General features: G+C 42.7%; 1 protein-coding gene across 1 annotated transcript in view; it reads right to left on the minus strand.

Moving 5' to 3' along the window:
* LOC124776760 (nose resistant to fluoxetine protein 6-like) overlaps positions 1–25502 on the minus strand; it is a 381483-nt gene that overhangs the window by 16089 nt on the left and 339892 nt on the right. Inside the window, exon 11 of the mRNA XM_047251897.1 lies at positions 10663–10852. Coding sequence (XP_047107853.1) covers positions 10663–10852 — 190 coding nt within the window. The remainder of the gene's footprint in view (positions 1–10662; positions 10853–25502) is intronic.

Below are 25502 nucleotides of genomic sequence, written 5' to 3' on the forward strand. Positions count from 1 at the left end.
TTGTGTCTGTCAGTGGTGGTTTACCTTGTTGTGAAGTCGAAGTAGATACTCCGTGCGAATTGGTATGGGTGGAGGTTATACTTAACACCCGAACTAAGTTAATAATTGGCTCCTTATACCGACCACCAGACTCCGATGATATTGTTGCTGAACAGTTCAGAGAAAATTTGAGTCTCGTAACAAATAAATACCCCACTCATATGGTTATAGTTGGTGGGGACTTCAACCTTCCCTCGATATGTTGGCAAAAATACTTGTTCAAAACCGGTGGTAGGCAGAAAACATCTTCCGAGATAGTCCTAAATGCTTTCTCCGAAAATTATTTCGAGCAGTTAGTCCACGAACCCACGCGAATTGTAAATGGTTCCGAAAACACACTTGAGCTCTTAACCACAAACAATCCAGAGCTAATAGAGAGCATGATGACTGATACAGGGATTAGTGATCACAAGGTCGTTGTAGCTAGGCTCAATACCGTTTCTTCCAAATCCACCAGAAAGAAACACAAAATAATTTTATTTAAAAAAGCGGATAAAGTGTCACTAGAAGCCTTCCTAAGAGACAATCTCCATTCCTTCCGAACTGACTATGCAAATGTAGACGAGATGTGGCTCATATTCAAAGATATAGTAGCAACAGCAATTGAGAGATTCATACCTCATAAATTGGTAAGAGATGGAACTGATTCCCCATGGTACACAAAACAGGTCCGAACGCTGTTGCAGAGGCAACGAAAAAAGCATGCGAAGTCCAGGAGAATGCGAAATCCCGAACATTGGCTAAAATTTACAGACGCGCGAAATTTGGCACGGACTTCAATGCGAGATGCCTTTAATAGGTTCCACAACGAAACATTGTCTCGAAATTTGGTAGAAAATCCGAAGAAATTCTGGTCGTATGTAAAGTACACAAGCGGCAAGACGCAGTCAATACCTTAGCTGCGCAGTGCCGATGGTACCGTTACCGACGACTGTGCCGCTAAAGCGGAGTTATTGAACGCAGTTTTCCGAAATTCCTTCACCAGGGAAGACGAATGGAATATTCCAGAATTTGAAACACGAACAGCTGCTAGCATGAGTTTCTTAGAAGTAGATGCCTTAGGGGTTGTGAAGCAACTCAAATCGCTTGATACGGGCAAGTCTTCAGGTCCAGATCGTATACCGATTAGGTTCCTTTCAGATTACGCTGATACAATAGCTCCCTACTTAGCAATCATATACAACTGCTCGCTCACCGATAGATTTGTACCTACAGATTGGAAAATTGCGCAGGTCGCACCAGTGTTTAAGAAGGGTAGTAGGAGTAATCCATCGAACTACAGACCTATATCTTTGATGTCAGTTTGCAGTAGGGTTTTGGAGCATATGCTGTATTCAAACATTATGAATCACCTCGAAGGGAACGATCTATTGATACGTAATCAGCATGGTTTCAGAAAACATCGTTCTGGTGCAACGCAGCTAGCTCTTTATTCGCACGAAGTAATGGCCGCTATCGACAGGGGATCTCAAGTTGATTCCGTATTTCTAGATTTCCGGAAAGCTTTTGACACCGTTCCTCACAAGCGATTTCTAATCAAGCTGCGGGCCTATGGGGTATCGTCTCAGTTGTGCGAGTGGATTCGTGATTTCCTGTCAGGAAGGTCGCAGTTCGTAGTAATAGACGGCAAATCACCGAGTAAAACTGAAGTGATATCAGGTGTTCCCCAGGGAAGCGTCCTGGGACCTCTGCTGTTCCTGATCTATATTAATGACCTGGGTGACAATCTGAGCAGTTCTCTTAGGTTGTTCGCAGATGATGCTGTAATTTACCGTCTAGTAAGGTCATCCGAAGACCAGTATCAGTTGCAAAGCGATTTAGAAAAGATTGCTGTATGGTGTGGCAGGTGGCAGTTGACGCTAAATAACGAAAAATGTGAGGTGATCCACATGAGTTCCAAAAGAAATCCGTTGGAATTCGATTACTCGATAAATAGTACAATTCTCAAGGCTCTCAATTCAACTAAGTGCGTGGGTGTTAAAATTACGAACAACTTCAGCTGAAAAGACCACATAGATAATATTGTGGGGAAGGCGAGCCAAAGGTTGCTTTTCATTGGCAGGACACTTAGAAGATGCAACAAGTCCACAAAAGAGACAGTTTACACTACACTCGTTCGTCCTCTGTTAGAATATTGCTGCGCGGTGTGGGATCCTTACCAGGTGGGATTGACGGAGGACATCGAAAGGGTGCAAAACAGGGCAGCTCGTCTTGTATTATCACGTAATAGGGAAGAGAGTGTGGCAGATATGATACGCGAGTTGGGATGGAAGTCATTAAAGCAAAGACGTTTTTCGTCGCGGCGAGATCTATTTACGAAATTTCAGTCACCAACTTTCTCTTCTGAATGTGAAAATATTTTGTTGAGCCCAACCTATATAAGTAGGAATGATCATCAAAATAAAATAAGAGAAATCAGAGCTCTAACAGAAAGGTTTAGGTGTTCGTTTTTCCCGCGCGCTGTTCGGGAATGGAATGGTAGAGAGATAGTATGATTGTGGTTCGATGGGGATACTGAAAGAATAATGCAGTACATAAAGGGAAATGAAAATCTAGTAGTCATGGTGGACTGGAATGCAGTTGTAGGAGAAGGAATAGAAGAAAAGGTTATAGGAGAATATGGGCTTACGACAGGGAGTGAGAGAGGAGAAAAGCTAATTGGAAAGACTAATTGAGTTTTGTAATAAATTTCAGCTAGTAATAGCGAATACTCTGTTCAAGAATCACAAGGGGAGCAGGCATACTTGGAAAAGACTGGGTGATATGGGAAAATTTCTTTTACATTACATCATGGTCAGACAGAGATATCCGAAATCAGATACTGGATTGTAAGGTGTGCCCAGGAGCAGACATAGAATCAGCTCGCAATATAGTAGTGTTGAAGAGTTGGCTGAATTTCGACAGATTACTCAGGATGAATCAATACACAAAGATATGGGATATAGAAGTGCAAAGTCTGACGAGATACGCTTGAAGTTCTCTAAGGCTATAGATACAGCCATAAGGAATAGCTCAGTAGGCAGTGCAGTTGGAACGGAATGGACATCTCTTAAAAGAACAATCACAGAAGTTGAAAGGAAATATATAGGTACAAAGAGGGTAACTGCGAAGAAACCATGGGCAACAGAAGAAATACTTCACTTCATCGATGAAAAGAGGAAATACAAAAATGTTTAGAGGACTTCAGAAATGCAGAAATACAAGTCACTGAGGAATAAAATAAATAGGAAGTGCAGGGAAACTAAGCCGAAATGGCTGCATGAAAAATGTGAAGAAATCGAAAAAGAAATGACTAATGACTGTCGGAGGGACTGACTCAGCATACAGGAAAGTCAAAATAATCTTCGGTGACATTAAAAGCATGGGTGGTTACATTACGAGTACAAGGGTAATTCCTCCGTTAAATGCAGAAGACAGGACAGATAGGTGGAAAGAGTACATTGAAGGCCTCTATGAAGGGGAAGATTTGTCCCATGTGATAGAAGAAGAAACAGGGCCGATTTAGAAGAGATAGGGGATCCAGTAGTAGAATCAGCATTCAAGAGAGTTTTGGAAGACTTAAGATCAAATAGGACAGAAGGGATAGATACTATTCCATCAGAATTTCTAAAATCATTGCGGGAAGTGGCAACAAAGCGACTATTCATCTTAGTATGCAGAGTGTATGAGACTGGCAACATATCATCTGACTTGCGGAAAAATATCATCCACACAATTCCGAAGACTGAAAGAGCTGACTAATGCGAGAATTATAGTACAATCAGCTTAACAGCTCATGCATCAAAATTGCTGACAGGAATAACATACAGAAGAAAGGAAAATATAATTGAGGATGTCCTAGATGACGTTCAGTTTGGTTTTAGGGAAGGTAAAAGCACGAGAGAGGCAGTTCTGACATTGAGGTTGATAGTGGAAACAAGACTGAAGAAAAATCAAGACACTTTCACAGGATTTGTCGGCCTGGAAAAATCGTTCGACAGTGTAAAATGGTGTAAGATGTTCGAAATTGTGAGGAAATAGGGGTACGCTATAGGGAGAGATGGGTAATGAACAATATGTACAAAAGCCAAGAGGGAATAATAAGAGTGAGCGACCAACGACGAAGTGTTCGGAGTAAAAAGGGTGTAAGACAGGGATATAGTCTTTCCCTCCTACTGTTTAGTCTGCATATCGAAGGAGCAATGATGGAAATAAAAGCAAGGTTCAGTAGTGGAATTAAAATTCAAGGTGAAAGGATATCAACGATACGATTCACTGAAGACGTTGCTATCCTGAATGAAAGTGAAGAAGAATTACCTGATATTCTGAGTGGTATTAACAATCTAATGAGTACAGAATATGGATTGAGAGTAAATCAAAGAAAGACGAAAGTAATGAGAAGTAGCAGAGATGAGAACAGCGAGAAACTTAACACCAGGATTGATGGTCACGAAGTAGATGAGGTTAAGGAATTGTCCTACCTAGGCAGTAAAATAGGCAAAGACGATCGGAGAAAGGACATCACAAGCAGACTACGCGTGGCAAAAAGGGCATTCCTGGCCAAGATAAGTCTGCTAGTATCAGACATAAGCCTTAATTTGAGGAAGACGTCTGGAGCACAGCGTTGTATGGTAGTGAAACGCGGACTGTGGAAAAACAGGAACAGAATAGAATCGAAGCACTTGAGATGTGGTGCAGGAGGCGAATGTTGAAAATTAGGTGGACTGATAAGGTAAGGAATGAGGAGGTTCTGCGCACAGCGTTGTATGGTAGTGAAACACGGACTTAACGGACATCTGTTAAGATATCAGGGAATTACTTCTATGTTACTAGAGGGAGCTGTAGTGGGAGACAGCGATTGGACTACATCCAGCAAATAACTGAGGACATAGGTTGCAAGTGCTACTCTGAGATGAACAGGTTGGCACTGGAGATGAATTCGTGGCGGGCCGCATCAAACCAGTCAGAAGACCGGTGAGGGACCGAATGCTTATAGTTTTAATGCAACACGTTCTTTCAACAGAATCATGTCTTCTATTTTATCCTTTAGCTCTTCCTTTTTCATGTTTCTTAAGTGATACTGCGCACTACTCTTAAGTCTTAAGATATCATTTCTATACGCTTAAATGCACAGTGAATTAAAATATAAAAGTAATGTACTACAGATTTTGTTTGGCAGCCATCAAGTATTTAGACGATAAAGAACAAAAAAATACTAAACTGAGACAGCTTTGTATCATATTCGATAGCTTAGAATCAAAAAGGAACTAATTTCTCGCCGAATTCAAGCGACGTTAATTTTGTAGCTACTTTATTACATGTAAACAAGGTGTGGATTTAGTTCGGAACTGTGATCATTATTGCTGCTTCATTTGCTTCTGCAGAGGTTGTTCTAGATTTTGTTTAAATAGACTTCAAGTCACATAACTAAAAATAAATTAAAGGGACACTGTTTACCTTTTATGTATTACAACCAGGTAATAGCTGTATTTGAGTGACACTGCTCTACACCCTTCTTGTAATAGATTTTAACGTTGTCTTTGTTTAGGCGACCCTGTCGAAGACCTTCGACGTCTTGGAGACGACGAAAGTTTCTCTGCCACAAACTGGGTGGTTTTCTCTTAATTACAGAAACGACTGTGTGGCCAAGAGAACAAGAGACATGTATCTGTGAATAATTTAAATTCTGTCTGTGTGTGTGTGTGTGTGTGTGTGTGTGTGTGTGTGTAGCACAGCAGTACAGAACGCTGGAACAAAGTAGAGTTATGAGTTTGTGGTGGCACTGCTAGCAGTAAAAAATAGATCAATGCCAACACAAACAATACCAAACACAAAGCCACTAAAACGTTGTAGAATGGGAAACAGTAAAAGAGAAACCAACAGGCATGTACACTCCTGGAAATTGAAATAAGAACACCGTGAATTCATTGTCCCAGGAAGGGGAAACTTTATTGACATATTCCTGGGGTCAGATACATCACATGATCACACTGACAGAACCACAGGCACATAGACACAGGCAACAGAGCATGCACAATGTCGGCACTAGTACAGTGTATAGCCACCTTTCGCAGCAATGCAGGCTGCTATTCTCCCATGGAGACGATCGTAGAGATGCTGGATGTAGTCCTGTGGAACGGCTTGCCGTGCCATTTCCACCTGGCGCCTCAGCTGGACCAGCGTTCGTGCTGGACGTGCAGACCGCGTGAGACGACGCTTCATCCAGTCCCAAACATGCTCAATGGGGGACAGATCCGGAGATCTTGCTGGCCAGGGTAGTTGGCTTACACCTTCTAGAGCACGTTGGGTGGCACGGGATACATGCGGACGTGCATTGTCCTGTTGGAACAGCAAGTTCCCTTGCCGGTCTAGGAATGGTAGAACGATGGGTTCGATGACGGTTTGGATGTACCGTGCACTATTCAGTGTCCCCTCGACGATCACCAGTGGTGTACGGCCAGTGTAGGAGATCGCTCCCCACACCATGATGCCGGGTGTTGGCCCTGTGTGCCTCGGTCGTATGCAGTCCTGATTGTGGCGCTCACCTGCACGGCGCCAAACACGCATACGACCATCATTGGCACCAAGGCAGAAGCGACTCTCATCGCTGAAGACGACACTTCTCCATTCGTCCCTCCATTCACGCCTGTCGCGACACCACTGGAGGCGGGCTGCACGATGTTGGGGCGTGAGCGGAAGACGGCCTAACGATGTGCGGGACCGTAGCCCAGCTTCATGGAGACGGTTACGAATGGTCCTCGCCGATACCCCAGGAGCAACAGTGTCCCTAATTTGCTGGGAAGTGGCGGTGCGGTCCCCTACGGCACTGCGTAGGATCCTACGGTGTTGGCGTGCATCCGTCCGTCGCTGCGGTCCGGTCCCAGGTCGACGGGCACGTGCACCTTCCGCCGACCACTGGCGACAACATCGATGTACTGTGGAGACCTCACGCCCCACGTGTTGAGCAATTCGGCGGTACGTCCACCCGGCCTCCCGCATGCCCACTATACGCCCTCGCTCAAAGTCCGTCAGCTGCACATACGGTTCACGTCCACGCTGTTGCGGCATGCTACCAGTGTTAAAGACTGCGATGGAGCTCCGTATGCCACGGCAAACTGGCTGACACTGACGGCGGCGGTGCACAAATGCTGCGCAGCTAGCGCCATTCGACGGCCAACACCGCGGTTCCTGGTGTGTCCGCTGTGCCGTGCGTGTGATCATTGCTTGTACAGCCCTCTCGCAGTGTCCGGAGCAAGTATGGTGGGTCTGACACACCGGTGTCAATGTGTTCTTTTTTCCATTTCCAGGAGTGTAGACTGGGGACGTGCATGGCTTTAGTTTTTTTTCAGATAACTCTAGTAGGACTGTTGTAATACAACGGAGTTACAGTCGAAACTTACTGGAGTATCAGAAACATTGATATTGAGCCACTACTACAGAGAGAGAAAGAGAGAGAGAGAGAGAGAGAGAACAAAAATTTACAAATTTCTGCTGACATTATTTCAAAAAGGATACTAAAATGCATTGTATTCTGACAAGTAGACCAACGAATGACCTTAATAAAGACAGCCTTGTAAGCCTAGTGTAATTTCATTCTTGCAGTGCCGTAAGCCCAAAACCTGTCAATAGCAAAGTCCATAAAGCGGTCCTTGAGGCACTTGGCAACAGCAACAGCGACATTGTTTTCAGCCCCATCAAAGTAATTTGACACAGCTGGCCATAAAAAACTATAGTGACAAACGGAAGAACTAGTGCTAAGAGAGTATCTAAGGAGTAGCTTCACTTAAAAGAAATAGGATATAAAGCGTAAAAGTGAAACACTCATCAAATACAGCCAAATTATTAGTTAAACACGTGTCACACGCGAAATATGTTGATAAATGTAACACTGAATTGTTCATATTAGTATCAATACTATACTGTTGTAGACATTATTAGGCTTGAAGACAAATTTCTACTTGTTGACAATAAGAAGGTGGTACATCACAACTGTTATCAAGAGAAGAAGTAACCTAAATACGAGGGCCGTTCAGAAAGTAACCTCCGGTTGATTTAAAAAAATACACCAAGTTAAATAAAAATATTTTAATATATACATCTTACAACTACATCTTTGCACTATTTTTCTACATAGTCTCCATAGCGATTGAGGCACTTATCGTATCTTTTCACAAGCTTTGAAATTCCTTCTGCATAAAAATCACCCGCTTGTGCCTGGAGCCAGCCTGTGACCGCATCTTTGAGCTCTTCGTCGTAATCAAACCGCTGTGACCCGAGCCATTTCTTCAAATGCATGAAGAGGTGATAATCACTTGGCGCCAGGTCCGGGCTGTAAGGTGGATGATTGATAACGTCCCACTTGAAGGACTCAAGAAGGGCCGTTGATCTGCGAGCAGAGTGAGGACGGGCGTTATCGTGCAAAAAAACGATACCAGAAGTCAGCATACCACGGCGTTTGTTCTGTATAGCCCGTCGTAACTTTTTTATTGTTTCACAGTACACGTCTTGATTAATGGTCGTACCACGTTCCATGAATTCAACCAACAACACCCCTTTGGCATCCCAAAACACCGTTGCCATCAGTTTTCTGGCAGAAAAATCTTGCGAGGCTTTTCTTGGTTTGGTAGGCGAATTTGAATGTGCCCACATCTTTGATTGTTCTTTTGTCTCAGGGTTCACATACTTAATCCAGGTTTCGTCACCGGTCACGATTCTGTTTAACAATGGTTCTCCTTCGTCCTCATAGCGTGACAGAAAGTCTAATGCAGAGGCCATTCTTTGAGTTTTGTGGTGGTCGGTAAGAATTTTGGGCACCCATCGTGCACAGAACTTACGGTAACCCAATCTTGCTGTCACTATCTCGTAAAAGAGAGTCTTAGAAATCTGTGGAAAACCAGTAGACAACTCCGACATTGAGAAACGTCGATTTTCACGAACTTTTGCATCAACTGTCTGAACGAGTTCGTCAGTCACCAATGATGGTCTACCACTCCTCTCTTCATCATGAACGTTTTCTCGTCCACTTTTAAATAAACGTACCCATTCACGGACAACTCCTTCACTCATAACTCTTGGTCCGTACACGGCACAAAGCTCACGATGAATAGCTGCTGCAGAATATCCTTTGGCTGTAAAAAACCTTATGACAGCACGCACTTCACATTTGGCGGGGTTTTCTATTGCAGCACACATTTCAAACTGCCACAAAAACTAAACTAGCGCAGGTACGACGTTCACTCGACCACGGCTTGATGCCGACTGACCTGTTGAGTGCGTGAACGCACAGATGGCGTCGCTACTCCCCCCACAACCCGCACTGTGACCAATCGGAGGTTACTTTCTGAACCGCCCTCGTATAAAGAGAGGGAAAAACTGTTTACGACCAGTAAAGGAAACTTTCTTTCATGTAGGAAAACTAAGAGCACGACCACAGCTTCAAGAGAAAAGGTAACACTTTGAACTTACAGAAAACGTTAAACTCTACGTATTTCATATCAAGGCAAATGTCATTAGCATATAATTACCTTATAGATCTGTCACAAATATGTACAAAGTTAGATTATTTAGTTCAACTGTATTTCTTCGTTTACTCTGCTCCTTGCGGTGGTTTCTGGGTATAGATTAATGCAATAGGAAAAGATAGCACTTTCAGTCTTCAAAAATGGACCATTAGAATATTGGCTGAAGTTAGCAGCAAATTTTTATATAATCGAACCGTATACCACGTTTTTAAAAGTATTAATGGTTGAGCTACTGACTCGTCTCTCCATAATCAACTAGACAGAATTTTTATGTAAGACAAAAAACTGAAAGCTCAAAATAATGTTTTCTGTTCGCAAATGAAAGCAGAGTTATCCAAAATGGACTTCTTCGTATACATATTTGAAAGTAAGGTTATTATATAAGAAACACTTTTAAAAAACACATGCCTCAGAATGCAGTTACGAAATAAGGAAATGTAAATGAACGATTAAAGGTAAAGCATTATCTGAGTGTAGCAACGGACTATAATGCATTTTGCTGGAAAATTGTCTAATTTTAAGTCAATGAAGAGTGGAATCTCTTCACTTATGTGATCTCAACATCCCACTCCTCCTGAAGGTGTGCTGATGCGAACTTCACCGCATGTAGACAGAAGGAACAGAAATATTTGAAGAACAGTGAACAATCAACATATCTTCTAGCGCGGGTAAATACAGTACTTCAATAATGTTATCTGTTAACTCATGCATCATTAACTACATGATGGAGAAGCAAGCCTCCAGTCATCTTCATAGTGAGCACATCAGCCATAAATCTGTTGAGTCAGGTGACATTTTACAACTCAGACTGTATTTAGTAAGGCCTCTTCTCAGCAAGATAACTAAAGTCAGCTTAAAGAGACATCGACTGAATTCAGTCCAGTTTTCAAGTGTATGGCAGCTTGCTCTGCACAAATCCAATTAAATGGCTTTTTAAGTCGCAAATAGCTGTGTAATAAGGAGACATCTTAAGAAATACAAGCTGTGTGGGAAATTTTCTTGTTCATTCACGTATCCATTGAAGGGCGTGATGATAATAACTAGAAATGCAGTTATCACAACCAAAACAGACACATCGTGACTGATATTGACATGTGTACACAAAGAAAATAAAGCAGCTTACTTGAGTTTGAAATGACCGGAAATAATCCATAAATGCAAATCAGCAGTGCCATAGCAGGATGATTAAGTGCACCGTAGATTGCTGCTTCAAGTGCATTGTATGGCCTTCCAGGAATGAAGAAAACGTATGCAGAGAAGAGTAATCCGACGCCCACGCACCAAGATGTGACAAACACCACAAAACTTGAAACCTGAAAAGAAAAATAAAGTGCCTGAATACAGTTGTAAAAATACAGAAAAAGACTGACACTGTAGCTGAATAGTTACTTATATACAGACTGGACGAAATGAAACTCCTCTGCTCTTGCGAGCACTTTAAGACTGGCAACCCAACTTACATCATCTGACCCAGGTTGCCTGTCATAAGGTGCATGAAATGCCCTGACGGGAAAAAATCTCAATACCAAAAACTAATTAATGTATCGTAATGATATTTATCTAGATAAAATATTTCAGAGATTAACAGTACAAGATCACAGATCAATGCAGTCGTGAGATAAGCCATTGCAAAAGTGAAAAAAGTGAAATGTTGGTGCTTTAATAAATGGTGTATCCGCCAGAATCTTGAATGCAAGCGTGAATGTTGAATGCAAGCGTGTTCTACAGAGGCTGGATGCCAGTTTATGGGATGGAGTTTTGTGCCTGTTGCACTTGGTCGTTCAATACAGTGACGGCTAATGCTGTTTGTGGCCGACACTGGGGTTGTCGTCCGATGATGTTCCATGTATGCTCGATTGGAGACAGATCTGGTGATCGAGTAGGCCAAGGCAACATATCGAAACTCTGTAATGCATGCTGAGTTACAACAGCGGTATGTGGGCCAGCGTTATGCTGTTGGAAAACATTTGCTGAGAGCTGTTCAATCAAACTGACTTACAAATTTGCAGTTAGGATGCATGGAATAACTACGAGAGGACTCCTGTTGTCATACAAAATAGCACCCCAGACCGTAACTCCAGGTGTAGTTCCAGTGTTTGTAACTCATGGACAGGCCGGTTGCAGGCCCCCATCTCGTTCTATCCAACATATACCCTGCCCTCCAATGAGATCTCACTTGACACCACTGAAGTAGCAAATGGTAGTGGTTTGATTTCAGTGGAATGCACGCTACAGGGCGACCGGCTCGGAGCTGTTATAGAAGTAACCGATTTATAACAGTTCGTTGTGTCACTATGGTGACAACTGCTTCTCATACTGCTGCTGCCATAAGCTGCAACAAGATGCTCCAGAGCCATACTCTGAACACGATGGTCTTCCCTCTCGGTAGTGCCATATGGCCGTCTGAAGCCCGGTCTTCCTGCGACCGTATATTCCTGTGACCACCCCTGCCAGCAATCATGTACAATGACTACATTCCTCCCAAGTCGGTCTGCAATATCGCAGCAGGAATATCCAGCTTCTCGTAGCCCTATTACATGACCTCGTTCAAACTCAGTGAGGTGTTAATAACGGCGCTTTTGTCGCCTTAAAGGTATTCTTGACTATCATCTACTCACCACTTCCAATCTCAAAGGTAATTAACGCTCAAGACCGTTACAGCGTGTATTCAAAGCAAACCTGATTTGCATCACCATAATGGCTCTGCTAGTGCCATTCTTATGTGACTGGCGCGAAATCTGAATAGACATCATCTTTCATATGCAGAAACACGCTTCAAAACTTTCGTTTACGCCGTACACCAACTCCTTGGTTTTACGATTTTTTTCCGTTGTTGTATTATCCAGGTAAGTTTTATTCTGCCTAGCCTGTAAAATTTCGTCTCTGTTGTTCTCAAAATTTCGATTTCCACGCACTACTTAATCACTACAGATGCTGTTGTCTAATGAACTTGTTTAGCATTCATGTGGATAGTGGAGTAAGACGTATCATTTATTTTTACGGGTTTTTACAATATGACAGACAGTTTCTTATATCTGTATCTAATCACAACATACATTTGATACGCATGTCTGCAAATTTTTAATGGTAGTAAGTTTTTTGCAAGAATAGCGAAAATAAATAACACGCTATTTACGTTTTGTGAGAGACTTTTGTGTACTAACTTCAGGCTACAGGAAGTCGAGTTTTTCGGAGGTTCTGTTGAAAGTTAGCTCTGTTTATGTTCTTCCATAAGAAAACTTTGTAATGCCAAATGTCTGAGCAGATTAAGTAAATAAATAAATATTGTACTACGTACATTTTCTCAAAATAACAGCAAAATGAGAATTGGGGAACTGTTCTTAGAGATGTGGAAAGATAACAAAACTTTTAGATGGGGTGGAAGTGCAGTGAATAATTGTTGAGTAGGTTTGGTGCATGGACAGGGTGGGTGGCCAGTATGTTTTGAGCTAAATATTGAGGGCGCCAGGGTGGAGCCAGTAGTACTATCGCGTGACTATTTTACGCATTAGTTAACCAGGCAGTGTGCGGTGCTGGAACGAGATTTCTCAGAAATGGTAACAAAGTCATAAACATGAGTTCGCCCTGAACAATAGAGATAGCTCACCTACGGCAACAAAGAGTGAGACTCCATATTGCTGCTCAGTTTGCTGGCTTCAGTGACGTGCAACGTGATTCTAGTAATAGAGAGTCTTCTGTTCAATTAACATGTTTGTAAATGATTCCTTTCGCTCATTTAAAGGGCGAATATTTAATTTTCATCAGTCGTTTGTGGGAGGAACAATGAGATAAACCGTTTTCCATTAAACGAATTGCCCTCCAGCCCTTTCGTAACAGACTGAGAAAATATTGGATTGATCACAAAATGGCCAATGGATTAATGTGTGACGCTGGAGCGCTATTTCACCACTCTGCTGGCAAGGATAGCAAACAACAGACATGTCGACAGCAGACATATCTTCGGCTTGGAATCTCACTGGCTCGAGTAGAATTGTCTTCAGTGTTGAGACCTGCTGCTTCAAATTGAGCCTCGACGACCAGCGAAAGCATATCTGGAGACATACCGATAGAAGTGGGATACCAATCTGATTGTCACCTACGATTCAGCCCAACAACCAGGATGGATTGTCTGGGGTGCCATTTCAATTCATAGCAAAATCTTTTCGTTGTCACCTGCGGTACCCTTACAGCATTATGGTATGTTGACGATATTCTACACCCTGTTTTCTTGCTCTTCATGGCAAGCTGTGCTGGGTTAACATTTCAGCAAGATAATGTCCACCCATATACAGCGAGAGTTGCTACTGTTTGACCTCGTGCTTTGGCGAACCCTACCTGGGCCAGTTAGGTCGTTCTGATTGAGAATGTTTAGCGCATTATGGAAGTAGTGTAACAAAGCCGCCACAAGCCCAGATAATGTATACAAAATGGCGGCGGTATCCCCAGCCCTCCGTGACGTCACCCACCCCCTCCATTCCCTGGAAATGACGGGAAATTTTGGCGGGAAAATGTCAATTGGTCTGCCTTCACTAACCTAACTTCTGCCATCCCCCTCACCTTCTCCCACCCCTCCTATGATGCACATCTGGAAATAGTGGAAAAAGATCAGTTCTGCCAACCTAACTTCTGGAAATGAGGATGTAAGGTAGGGTCCTACGTTTGTTTATTTATTTATATCTCAGTTGTGATACCTCTAGTAACATAACTCAGAGGCGTATGTGTTCACCTTCACTTGCAGGGACCAACTGAGCTAGTTTAATCCACCAGAGGGAGCTATTGGCCTCATCCTCCTGCCCCACTAGTCCCCCCACTTCGTCCACTCCTCCACTTGTGCAGAAGTTTCAGTCTGTGCCAAGCTCTGGGATATGACATAAGTCTTTACAATATATTCAATGGAAGAGATGTTGGTGCGGACAGGGACCTTTATCACCTGTAATCGTAAGGCCAAGGACTCTCCACAGCTCCCTTGATGAGGATTGGAATGTGAAGATAGTAGTGGAGTGTAAGAAAAATACAGTTCATCAAGTAATGATAAAGCAGCAGAATGGGTTAAAGTTACATTTCGCAACTCTTGCTGACAGGTGTTGTACTGGAACTCGTGAAAACTGCAGCCAGTCTTCCAAACTGCAAGAAACGAGTCGTTTACCTGCTCCATGTAAGCATATTGTTCTTATGAGATGCTGGTGATGGAGCTTGGAAATATTGTGCTGGAGGAATACATTTCAGCGGCTTGTGTGGATGTGGATGGGTATGTGTTCCCTTCATCCCCTGCAGACCAACTGAGATATTTTAGAAAACCATCACCAGAGAGAACTCCAAGTGGGATTTGTCTCCCACCACTTTCTCTCAGGGAGCCAATAGGAATCCAGCATTCCGCCCTAAAAATTGACATCAGCAATGGGAATGCAGGAACGCTGCATCCACTCATGTTACGACATGAGGTAATATAAGGTGGATGTGGTGGCTCACAAGTCTCAGTCGCAGCCATGAAGTGTCAGCAGCAGCAGCCAAGACCATCCAGCGCCTCCCACCAGGGTAGGAAGAAGCAGGAGAGTAAGTAGCCACTATGTGTCTATCGTTTCCTGGCAAGTTCCATTTATTTGTTCAACTCCATGTCTTTATCTGTGGATGCTTCTTGTTTCTTTCTAGTTCAGCAGCAGGCTCCAACATGTCTGAACCATCAGAGACCTCCAGCATGTCCAGACCAACACCAGCCACTGGCTTGCACGAACCTGCAGTGACCTATGACATGTCTGGCAGCAGCAACTGTTGGTGGCTTGTCAGAACCTATGGCTACCTCTAGCTTTTCAGGCCTGGATGCACCATGGGATTGAGTAATGGACCTGGTCAGCATATTAGAGTGGGACAATGAGCTGCTATTAACTATCCTGCTTGCTGCTTTATGTAACAAGAACACCCAGCCTCTTCCTGACTCCCAGGATAAGTGTGCCTGGGATCCTACCCCGCAAGGTGCAGGTCAGTACTGGGTACCGAAATATGCACCATCTGGGAACAATCAAGTGTCAATGCAAGTACAACGTATAGATGTGGTGGATGAGAAGCTGCTAATTCCATCCAGTGCTCTACTGCTTTTTACTTCAACTTAGGATTTAAGATCTAGTGGTTCAAAACGTTTAAATATTGGTATAGAAGCGTCAGTAGACCAAGGCTGGAGTGTTGTCCTAGAGATTGCAAATGCATTCAGAAGTGTTAAAGTGCAGTTTACGGAGTTGGAATGGAATTATCTGTGCTGTGCAGAACCCAACATCAACCGGTAGATGACAACTGGGTATTATCCATCCCATTCTACTCCAGACTCTAGCTCCATCCTTTACAACACTGAACTCTATGTGGAATCAAGGGACACATCCATTTATCTGAAGTGTTACACCATTACAAACTTGTTCAGTCTGTGAAACGTGTTATGCATCTTGTTCGAGAGACTGAACAGATGGTTGCCATGTGTTAAAGCTGTACATAGCGACATTGCAGAGAATCTCCATGTGGACAGCATGCACATGCACAATTTCGACTAGTGTATCAATATGGTGCAGACAGAAACGAAGGGACTGCCACTAAGTCTGAGAGAAATACATGATGAATTCTGTGCTTACAAGGTTCTGTTTTCTAAATTGTGTACTGTTGTGAAGAAAGAACCTGTTGATGTAGTGCGCCCCATGTGTGATTGTTGTTGTTGTGCTGGGCGAAGTGGCCGTGTGGTTAAAGGCGCTGCAGTCTGGAACCGCAACACTGCTACAGTCGCAGGTTCGAATCCTGCCTCGGGCATGGGTGTTTGTGATGTCCTTAGGTTAGTTAGGTTTAACTAGTTCTAAGTTCTAGGGGACTAATGACCTCAGAAGTTGAGTCCCATAGTGCTCAGAGCCATTTGAACCATTTTTTGTTGTTGTTGTAGTCTTCAGTCCAGAGACTGGTTTGATGCAACTCTCCATACTAGGTTACTCTATCCTGTTTAGATTAGATTAGATTTACTTTCATTCCAATTGATCCATAGTGAGGAGGTCCTCCAGGATGTAGAACATGTCGAAAAACAACAATACATGACAAATATGTACAACTAAAACAAATAAGCTAATGCACCATTACACAGGTCCCAAGTGGAATGATCGTCATTTTTTAATGAACACTATATGATAGAGTCCTTTTACAAATACTAATGCACTGAATTTAAAATAAAAAAGTTTTTTATTTATTTCAAGGTAATAAACGTGTAATACAACTGCTATAATACTTATTTACAATGAACACATTACTGCACTGAAATGGTGCAGAAGTTAGATTGTACTTAATCACACACACACACACACACACACACACACACACACACACACACAAATATTTACAATGAACACATTACGGTACTGAAATTGTGCAGAAGTTATATTTTACACACACACACACACAAATCAGTTGGTTTTACTGAGAAATTCATCAATGGAGTAGAAGGAGTTGGCCACTAATAAATCTTTTAGGCTTCTCTTAAACTGAATTTCATTGGTTATTAAGCTTCTTATGGCTGCTGCCAAGTTATTGAAAATGTGTGTTCCTGAATAATGCACACCTTTTTGTATAAGACTAAGTGACTTTTAATCCTTGTGAAGATTATTCTTATTTCTAGTACTGATTCCATGAATTGAGCTGTTGGTTTGAAAAAGTGATATATATTTAATGACAAATTTCATTAAGGAATAAATATATTTGGAAGCAGTAGTTAGTATCCCTAGTTCCCTAAACAGGCTTCTGCAGGATATTCTTGAGTTCACACCACATATAACTCTTACTGCACGTTTTTGTGCCGGACAGCTTTAGCTTGGCTTGATGAATTACCCCAAAAAATAATCCCATATGACATTATGGAATGAAAGTAAGCATTGTATCCCAGCTTTTTCTTTTTTATATCCCCTATGTCTGACACGATTCGCATTGCAAATAGAAATTTGTTAAGACGCTTCAGCAGTTCTGTGGTGTGCTCCTCCCAGTTGAATTTATTATCAGGCTGTAATCCCAAGAATTTAACACTGTCCACTACTTCTATCTGCTTGTCATCATATGTTAGGCATATACTCGTGGGACACGCATTACAAGATCTGAACTGCATGTAGTGTGTTTTTTCAAAGTTTAGTGACAAAGAGCTGGCTAGGAACCAGTGATTAATGTCCACAAATATTTTATTAGCTAATCTTTCTAAGACTACACTTGATTTGCTATTTATTGCAATGTTTGTATCATCGTCAAACAAAACGAACTTGGGATCTGGTAATGTTACTGATGAAAGATCATTGATATACACAAGAAAAAGTAAGGGCCCCAAAATGGAGCCTTTTGGGACCCCACCTCTGTGCAAGCTTCTTCATCTCCGAGTAACTACTGCAACCTACATCCTTCTGGATCTGCATAGTGTATTTGAGAGTTGGCAATACTCTCTTAGGATTTAAAGGTTGGCTACAGCACGCATACACAAGCTCTGGAATCTAAGATATTGTTGTCGCGCTTCGCAGTGCACGGATTAACTAGTAGCAATTTGGAGGCCAGTGTAGGAGCCCGCCTGCGGTGGGCGCACATGTGTTGGGCGAGGGAGTCGTCGCCGAGCTGCCATACTGTCGTGTCCGCCAGCAGCGACACAGGATTTGGTATTTAGTTGATATTTTTTATAATTTGCAGCGCGCTAATTAATTTAAAGAAAAGGGTTTGTGTATGTGCGTAGCAGCAGACGGTAATTTTGATAATGATAGGAGTTGAATTCTTAAGGGAAACCATTGTTAGATTAAGTATTGATTTTTGTCACTGATTTCTTTTGTAATTGTCAGGGAATTATTTCACTATGTATTTAATTGAGAAGTATTTCAGTCTGTCTCAAGAGTTTGATTAATTTGCAATATTGCTTTAATGCCACTGGAGGCAGATTTACATACAAAGCGACTGTTCAAAGAGCTTCTAGCGTTTTGAATTGAATGAGAAAGAATCGCTTTCAGAATATAGTTTAAAAAAAAGAATTATGTGTTTGGGTTATCATTTATCAAGTTTAGATTTGACCAAACCTTTTGTCTTGAATTATATGTAGTTGTAGTAAGCAGCAGCAGCCGCAGCAACAGCAGGAACCGCCATACAGAACATACATTGCACTCAGCATAAATAATAGGTTTTTTTCATGTTTTTGTTAAATAATGGAATGCAGCAGATCAAGCAGTGGCAGCAGAAAGACCAAGTAAGTTATTTGTTGTGCACAGGACCAATAAAATAAAATAGAGTCTAGGCGATCTCTGTAATAGTAAAGTTAACAATAGTACAAGCACGAGATTTTCAGTAGACCACACGAGGCAAGAAGAAAGAGCTTGCTACTTTCATATTCATCCCTAGATCTCTCTCTACGAGTTTTACTCTCTGCGCTTCCCTCCAATACAAACTGATGATCGCTTGATGCCTCAGAACGTGTCCTACCAACTGATCTCTTCTTCTAGTCATATTGTACCCCAGATTCCTCTTCTTCCCAATTCTATTCAGTACCTCCTCATTATTTGTGTGATCTACCCATCTAATCTTCAGCATTCTTCTGTAGCATCACGTTTCGAAAGCTTCTATTCTCTTCTTACCTAAACTAGTTATCCTACATGTTTCACTTCCACACATGACTACACTCCATACAAATACTTTTAGAAAGGACTTCCTGACACTTAAATCTATACTCGATGTTAACAAATTTCTCTTCTTCACGAACTCTTTCCTTTCCATTGCCAGTCTACATTTTATATCCTCTGTACTTCGACCATCATCAATTATTTTAGTCCCCAAATAGCAAAACTCATCTACTACTTTAAGTGGCTCATTTCCTAATCTAATTCCCTCAGCATCACATGATTTAATTAGATTGCATTCCATTATCCTCGTTTTGCTTTTGTTGATATTCATCTTATATCCTCCTTTCAAGACACTGTCCGTTCCATTCAACTGCTCTTCCAGGTCCTTTGCTGTCCCTGACAGAATTACAATGTGTGTATGATTATTGAATTAAAATGTGTGTATATAATCTCAAACCATATATGTGGTTTTTATTTCGTACCTCTCATTTTACTGTGAGTACTACAACTATTGTTACCAGTATTTTCACTGTGATGCCTATAATCATACAACAGCAACAAATTGTGTCAATCACATCATCACCAACCATTGTCAAACTGCATGACAAATGAGCCTTTCATGATTATATCTAGCTAAATTCTCTGTGTAGCTCAGTTGGTAAAGTGATTACGCATATTACTGTCAATACAAATGTGCGTTTTTTTTCTACACTCCTGGAAATTGAAATAAGAACACCGTGAATTCATTGTCCCAGGAAGGGGAAACTTTATTGACACATTCCTGGGGTCAGATACATCACATGATCACACTGACAGAACCACAGGCACATAGACACAGGCAACAGAGCATGCACAATGTCGGCACTAGTACAGTGTATATCCACCTTTCGCAGCAATGCAGGCTGCTATTCTCCCATGGAGATGATCGTAGAGATGCTGGGTGTAGTCCTGTGGAACGGCTTGCCATGCCATTTCCACCTGGCGCCTCAGTTGGACCAGCGTTCGTGCTGGACGTGCAGACCGCGTGAGACGACACTTCATCCAGTCCCAAACATGCTCAATGGGGGACAGATCCGGAGATCTTGCTGGCCAGGGTAATTGACTTACACCTTCTAGAGCACGTTGGGTGGCACGGGATACATGCGGACGTGCATTGTCCTGTTGGAACAGCAAGTTCCCTTGCCGGTCTAGGAATGGTAGAATGATGGGTTCGATGACGGTTTGGATGTACCGTGCACTATTCAGTGTCCCCTCGACGATCACCAGTGGTGTACGGCCAGTGTAGGAGATCGCTCCCCACACCATGATGCCGGGTGTTGGCCCTGTGTGCCTCGGTCATATGCAGTCCTGATTGTGGCGCTCACCTGCACGGCGCCAAACACGCATACGACCATCATTGGCACCAAGGCAGAAGCGACTCTCATCGCTGAAGACGACACGTCTCCATTCGTCCCTCCATTCACGCCTGTCGCGACACCACTGGAGGCGGGCTGCACGATGTTGGGGCGTGAGCGGAACACGGCCTAACGGTGTGCGGGACCGTAGCCCAGCTTCATGGAGACGGTTGCGAATGCTCCTCGCCGATACCCCAGGAGCAACAGTGTCCCTAATTTGCTGGGAAGTGGCGGTGCGGTCCCCTACGGCACTGCGTAGGATCCTACGGTCTTGGCGTGCATCCGTGCGTCGCTGCGGTCCGGTCCCAGGTCGACGGGCACGTGCACCTTCCGCCGACCACTGGCGACAACATCGATGTACTGTGGAGACCTCACGCCCCACGTGTTGAGCAATTCGGCGGTACGTCCACCTGGCCTCCCGCATGCCCACTATACGCCCTCGCTCAATGTCCGTCAACTGCACATACGGTTCACGTCCACGCTGTCGCGGCATGCTACCAGTGTTAAAGACTGCGATGGAGCTCCGTATGCCATGGTAAACTGGCTGACACTGACGGCGGCGGTGCACAAATGCTGCGCAGCTAGCGCCATTCGACGGCCAACACCGCGGTTCCTGGTGTGTCCGCTGTGCCGTGCGTGTGATCATTGCTTGTACAGCCCTCTCGCAGTGTCCGGAGCAAGTATGGTGGGTCTGACACACCGGTGTCAATGTGTTCTTTTTTCCATTTCCAGGAGTGTATATAAGCCCATTGCACGCTGATACCTGATGTATTCATTATCATGGGAGGGTGGGTGAAGCATCAGGATTGTGTTATAAGTGACTGGTTGTGTGATGGCATAAAAGAAGACCACAACAACAACAAGTGGAAGAATGGAATCCTCCTTCCTGACAATATAAGGACGATTACTGTGGGTCCATCCAACTGCAGCGAGACAAATGTCCTCTTGTCGCTGCTAACACACAGGGATGGAGTCCACTTTGAATATGTATGTGTATTCTCAAAAATGCTGTTTCAGCCCAAACGCGACCTATTACACGAGAATTTGCGAGTTGTAGATGGTGTGACATACATTCAGTGAAAGCAGTGATATTCCTCCAACAGAAAAAGTAAAATCGAACACAGTGCTCGTATCTGATGATGTACCTGTGGGAAACCAGGATCAAATTCAACGACATTTCTGTTTTGGTTGTCATATTGGTGTAGACGTTTTTATTTTTGAGTCAGACATATTCCACGATCTTTGAAACAGTTCGTGAGGGCTAATGCAAACCTCATTATAGCCTTCAAATAAGACAATTTGAATTTAAAGCACATTTACGGAGCACATGTAGGAACTGGCATATCATTTAATCAGTTTGTAATGATATGTGGAGTACTGCTGGAATCGCACACAGTGTGGGCTCCTAGTTATTGATAAAACAAGAAAAGTGAATAACGGTTGATACACATGAAATTTCCAGGAGTTTCTGTATGTATAGCTCTGCAAAGAGCTGAGCACATTAGTATACACTGCAGATGGACAAGTTTGGGTGCACGCAGTGCGCTCCTTGCGAGGTTTAGGGATACAGAGAGAGGGAGAGAAATCGTATATACATAGGTGGTAAAATTTCTTCCCCTCGAACATAAAGTTAAGGAGGTAGAGAGAAATATGCAGACCTTTCTCAGACTGTCCAATGCATTAGTTGCTAGGTATACTCCATTTGAAAAGAAGATCGTAGATGACTTTTGTAAAGGTTGTCAAAATAGGAAAGAAACTACATGATTTCACTGTAAAAGTTGATAGAATTCGAAAGAACGTATGGAAGGTGCACCCCGCACGGAGACTCACTTTGTTAGTTTACAGCGAGATGTCGACTAAGCATAAGGCATGGAAGGCTGTTCGAGAGATGTTACAGCTGTTAAGGTTAGGACGTTTGGATTGAGAGCAGACACTGAGAGAAACCTTTAAACTGGTTACTGAATCTCTCAGAGAACCCTTAGTGACATTACATAATGATAACGATGTTGCTGCTTTCATTAAGAGCCATAGCGATAGTAGGATAGACAAAATATTTGGTGTCAGTGGTGAAAAATCATATTTGCTGGGTACACAACCTGTAAGTTTGAAAGAAAAACGAGATAGGCGATAGGGAATTTCAAATATTTAGGAATCTTCCGAAATCCCACAAGAACTGTAAGTTATTTACCCAAATATCTGGAGATGTATGGTGAAATACTACAATTGAGCGGTGTATGTAGGAAAGCGGGAAACTGCTACAGTGCGACATACAAAACGATTATAGAACCTAAATCAGTTGCTCGATATGCATTGCTGATGGTGTTGACATCCAGCGTAAAAAAATGAGCAATCGACCTCCAGAGTATATATATATATCACGATGATCCCAATGAGCTAATAGATCGACAATGACTACTCACGGCATCAGCTGCTGCTGATAATATTGCTCTTTCGAATGACGTTGTTTCAGTAATCTAACGCCTTAGGGAGAAAGGTATAATCGAATAAGTATGGAGACAGTAGTTCAAGAACTACACAATCCGAGATGCAAAACATACCCTCGCAGACATTTTATAATTAAAGGTTTGGCTGCCTTGTGGTAGACTGATCTTGTAGATGTGAGGGAATATTCATGTGCAAATAATGGATTCAAATATATTTTAATGGTCATTGATACCAACTCTAAATTTGCCTGGGCATTACCAGTTAAAAGAAAAACTGGGGGGGGGGGGGGGGGGGGGAGATGCTGTGCAGGTGTTTGAGCGATTGCTGCAAACAGGGAAGAATCAGAGTCCAAACAGCCCTCAAACCGATCATGGTGCAGAGTTTAACAACAGGTATTTCAAGGCTGTGGCGCAGTGGTATGGAGAGTACACCACTATTGAACATTCACCCCACCTGAAGGCGAGTATCGTGGAACTTCTGAACAGAACAATAAAAGGTCAAAATGTGGCTTAGATTTAATGCTTGTGGTTCATACAAATGGACTAATATTCTCCCATAAGTAGTAATCGAACCGAACATAGCACAATAAAAACTAGATCAATTGATGTTTGTGACAATGGACTCATGGATACAGTATACCAACGTATTAAAATGCTGTACCCATGTAAACAGAAATTTGTTGTGGGTGATATGGTACATACCTCAAAACATAAGGCAGCATTTGAAGAGTCACATCTCACAAACCGGTCAAGTGAGATATTTATGGTTTTCAAAGTGCAGAGAATAAATTCAAGAATCTATATCTAAGGATAGCACTGATACTGAAATTTCAGGATACTTTTACAAAGAGGAAATGCGAAAGATCTCGTAACAACACGTGTTTCTCATAGAGCATATCATAAGATGACGGGGGAATAGAGCACTAACTAAATGGCTTGGTTTCCCTGCAGCACAAAACAGTTGGATTAATGCTGAAGTTTTGCTGTATAATAGAGTGCATGGAGCATAACCAGCACATTAGCATAACATGCATGATAGGAGATACATTAGATGAGGTGGTGGTAGTCTCGACAATCTTCCAGTCATGTTGTACATTCCTGCGCATAGCTACTCTGGACCTGGTACAAAGCTTGAAAAACAGCTTGCTTGTGGTGATAAGGGAATTAACCTGCTTGATGAAGCGTGTTCGGAAAGATGCACTCTTCAGTCCGGAACCACGCGGCCGCTACGGTCCCAGGTTCGAATCCTGCCTCGGGCATGGATGTGTGTGTTGTCTTTAGGTTAGGTTTAAGTAGTTGTAAGTCTAGGGGACTGATGACCTTAGATGTTAAGTCCCATAGTGCTCAGAGCCATTTGAACCATTTTGAAAGACGCACTGCATACGCAAAACGTACGTCATGCTGCAGATCGAATTTTAGTTGATAAAGCAAGGGCAGTACATGCGAGAAAGGATATTGGTATAGGGCAATGCACTGCGGCATTTGTAGTTGATAAAACCGAGCGAGGTAAAATTAAGTTGACCATGGACTTGAATTTAAAGCAAGTTATGAATGCCGCACGTCATGCACTGAGAAAGGGGAAGAGGAAGATAGTACGAAGAAGAAGATGATGAGTGTTTAAAGAACTGTATCGAGGCTGCGATGTATGCAGCTAAAAGCGCTACGAAGCACAAAGAAACGGTTTACGCTCACAGGTTCCTACGAATACCGAAGACTTCAGGTGGAATTATCCCCTTCCTCAGCAATGGGTTCCACTGGCTGGTGGTGCTACAGGTATCGCCAGAACAGTGAAAAAGGTACGGAACTCTCAGTAGCAGCTGGAAGAGGCTACGAGACATATCATTATGATGTAAGCAGCAGCCATCAGAAAAGGACTGTACTTGAAACCATGCAAGTAAGGACTAGGTCTCTTCATAAATAAAAAAGGCGCCTTAGCCATCCTACCAGATAGAGTGCTTAAAACTACAGTTTTGCACAAGTTGCTAGGAAAAAATTCAGCATTCCAAAATTGTGCGGTGTAATTATGCGGGATACATTAACAAAGACTGTGTGGAAATCCAGAGAATGTGAAATTGTGAATTCAGATGTTGCTGGGGGACCTGGAAGCCAATCGGTGGCGTATGTTAAGAAAACCACAAATAACGTCCACTCTTTCAACTCATTTAGAGACCTGCAACTACCAGAAGAGTTATAACGGTACTTAACTGGCAGAAGACGTGTTTTCTACCATTTTCGTCGCTACCGAGAGTTTAATACTTACAGGTGTGGACATTGTGCGCTATGTTCCTCCTTATGTTTACGAAGAAGGATATCTAAGGAGGTGCATTAAACATCCATCGTCAGGTCAGGTTCTTATGCAAAGCATACAGGATGAAAAAGTATTTAAACCGACAAATTCGGGGAGGGTGTAGGGGACATCAAAACAAATATTTTCCCTGATGTCATATTTTCCTATGAGGAGTATTTAAACCAATTGAGGAAGATTTCTCTGGCGGCAAATTAATTAAACCCTACAAACACTTTTCCATTTTT

Source organism: Schistocerca piceifrons, chromosome 2, assembly GCF_021461385.2.
Source record: "Schistocerca piceifrons isolate TAMUIC-IGC-003096 chromosome 2, iqSchPice1.1, whole genome shotgun sequence".
In the NCBI taxonomy this organism is placed as follows: domain Eukaryota; kingdom Metazoa; phylum Arthropoda; class Insecta; order Orthoptera; family Acrididae; genus Schistocerca; species Schistocerca piceifrons.